Consider the following 2,006-nt stretch of genomic DNA (forward strand, 5'->3'; position numbering starts at 1 on the left):
CCCAGGTGTGTCCCAGCTGTCCCCAGGTGTGTCCCAGGTGTGTCCCAGCTGTCCCAGGTGTGTCCCAGGTGTGTCCCAGGTGTGTCCCAGGTATCCCAGCTGTCCCCAGGTATCCCAGGTGTGTCCCAGGTGTGTCCCAGGTATCCCAGGTGTCCCCAGGTATCCCAGGTGTGTCCCAGGTGTATCCCAGGTATCCCAGGTGTCCCCAGGTATCTCAGGTGTGTCCCAGGTATCCCAGGTGTGTCCCAGGTGTGTCCCAGGTGTGTCCCAGGTATCCCAGGTGTCCCAGGTGTCCCCAGGTGTGTCCCAGGTGTGTCCCAGGTATCCCAGGTGTGTCCCTGGTGTGTCCCAGGTATCCCAGGTATCCCAGGTGTGTCCCAGCTGTCCCCAGGTGTGTCCCAGCTGTCCCCAGGTGTCCCAGGTGTGTCCCAGGTGTGTCCCCAGGTATCCCAGGTGTATCCCGGGTGTCCCCAGGTGTGTCCCAGGTGTCCCCAGGTGTCCCCAGGTATCCCAGGTGTGTCCCAGCTGTCCCAGGTGTGTCCCAGGTGTGTCCCAGCTGTCCCAGGTGTCCCCAGGTGTGTCCCAGGTATCCCAGGTGTGTCCCAGGTGTGTCCCAGGTATCCCAGGTGTCCCAGGTATCTCCCAACTGTCCCCAGGTGTCCCCAGGTGTGTCCCAGGTGTCCCCAGGTGTGTCCTCAGCTGTCCCAGGTGTGTCCCAGGTATCCCAGGTGTCCCAGGTGTGTCCCAGGTATCCCAGGTGTGTCCCAGGTATCTCCCAGGTGTATCCCAGGTGTGTCCCAGGTGTATCCCAGGTGTGTCCCAGGTGTGTCCCAGGTATCCCAGGTGTGTCCCAGGTATCCCAGGTGTGTCCCAGGTGTGTCCCAGGTGTGTCCCAGCTGTCCCAGGTATCCCAGGTGTGTCCCCAGGTGTGTCCCAGGTGTCCCAGGTGTGTCCCAGGTATCCCAGGTGTCCCCAGGTGTGTCCCAGGTGTGTCCCAGGTGTGTCCCAGGCGTCCCCAGGTGTATCCCAGGTGTGTCCCAGGTGTCCCCAGGTATCCCAGGTGTCCCCAGGTGTGTCCCAGGTGTGTCCCAGGTGTGTCACCTGCGCTCTCTCTGCAGTCTCCGGGTCAGTCTCTGCACCTGCCGGAGCCGCTGCAGCGCCCGCTCGTTCACCTGGGGGCGGGGACACACCCAGGGGGCGGGGCTAAGGCACCGGGGGGCGGGGCTAGAGGACAGGGGTGGGGCTAAAACCAGGGGGTGGAGCCATAGCACCTGGGGGCGGGGCTAAAGAACCGGGGTGGGGCCAAAGACCCAAGGGGGCGGTGACAAAGGCTGGGGGTGGGACCAAAGGATGGGGGGTGGTGCTAAGGGACTTTGGGCGGGGCTAAAGGGTAGGGGCGTGGCTAAGGCACCAGGGGCGGGGCCAGAGCGCCAGGGGGCGGGGCCAATTCAGCTGGGGGCGGGGTCAGGGATTATGGGCGTGTCCCAGGAATTTTGGGGGGAGGGTCCCCAGGATTTTTTGGGGGGTCCACAGGATTTTTGGGGGGTGTCCCTGTGGGGTGTCCCAGGATTTTTTGGGGGTGTCCCCAGGATTTTTGGGGAGTGTCCCAGGGGGTGTCCCAGGATTTTTGGGGGGTCCCCACCTGCCTGATCTCCCGACACCTCCGTCCCAGGGCCTGCACCTTCATCCTCCTCCTCCTCAGCTCGGCCCCCTCGGGCCCCTCCCCCCCCTCGCCCCCCCGGCCCATCCCCCCGCGGCGGGGGCGGGGCTGGGGGAGGGGCGGGGCCCCTCCCCCCCCCTCGGGGAGCCCCCCCTCGGGTTCCCCTTCGCTCTCCAGGATGTTCCCCCCGAAAAGGGGCTCCAGCGCCAGCTCCGCCCCGGGGGGGGCCGAGAACTCCTCGAACGACACCCCCGCCATCCCTGGGGGGGGAAACGGGGGGTCAGGGGGGTCCCCAAAACCCCCAGAACTCCTCGAACGACACCCCCGCCATCCCTGGGGGGGGAAA

The 2,006-nt window shown here is 66.3% G+C and overlaps 1 protein-coding gene across 1 annotated transcript; it reads right to left on the minus strand.

Moving 5' to 3' along the window:
* Nucleotides 1–1,075: 1,075 nt before the first annotated feature.
* TFPT (TCF3 fusion partner) lies at nt 1,076–2,000 on the minus strand. The gene is made up of 2 exons (XM_017803714.1): nt 1,643–2,000; nt 1,076–1,172 (listed from the first exon to the last, which is right to left on the minus strand). The coding sequence occupies exons 1-2, from the start codon at nt 1,916–1,918 to the stop codon at nt 1,098–1,100; spliced, it is 351 nt and encodes a 116-aa protein (XP_017659203.1). The 5' UTR covers nt 1,919–2,000; the 3' UTR covers nt 1,076–1,097.
* Nucleotides 2,001–2,006: the final 6 nt, after the last annotated feature.

This window comes from Lepidothrix coronata, unplaced genomic scaffold (assembly GCF_001604755.1).
Source record: "Lepidothrix coronata isolate B3197 unplaced genomic scaffold, Lepidothrix_coronata-1.0 Scaffold2881, whole genome shotgun sequence".
Taxonomy (NCBI): domain Eukaryota; kingdom Metazoa; phylum Chordata; class Aves; order Passeriformes; family Pipridae; genus Lepidothrix; species Lepidothrix coronata.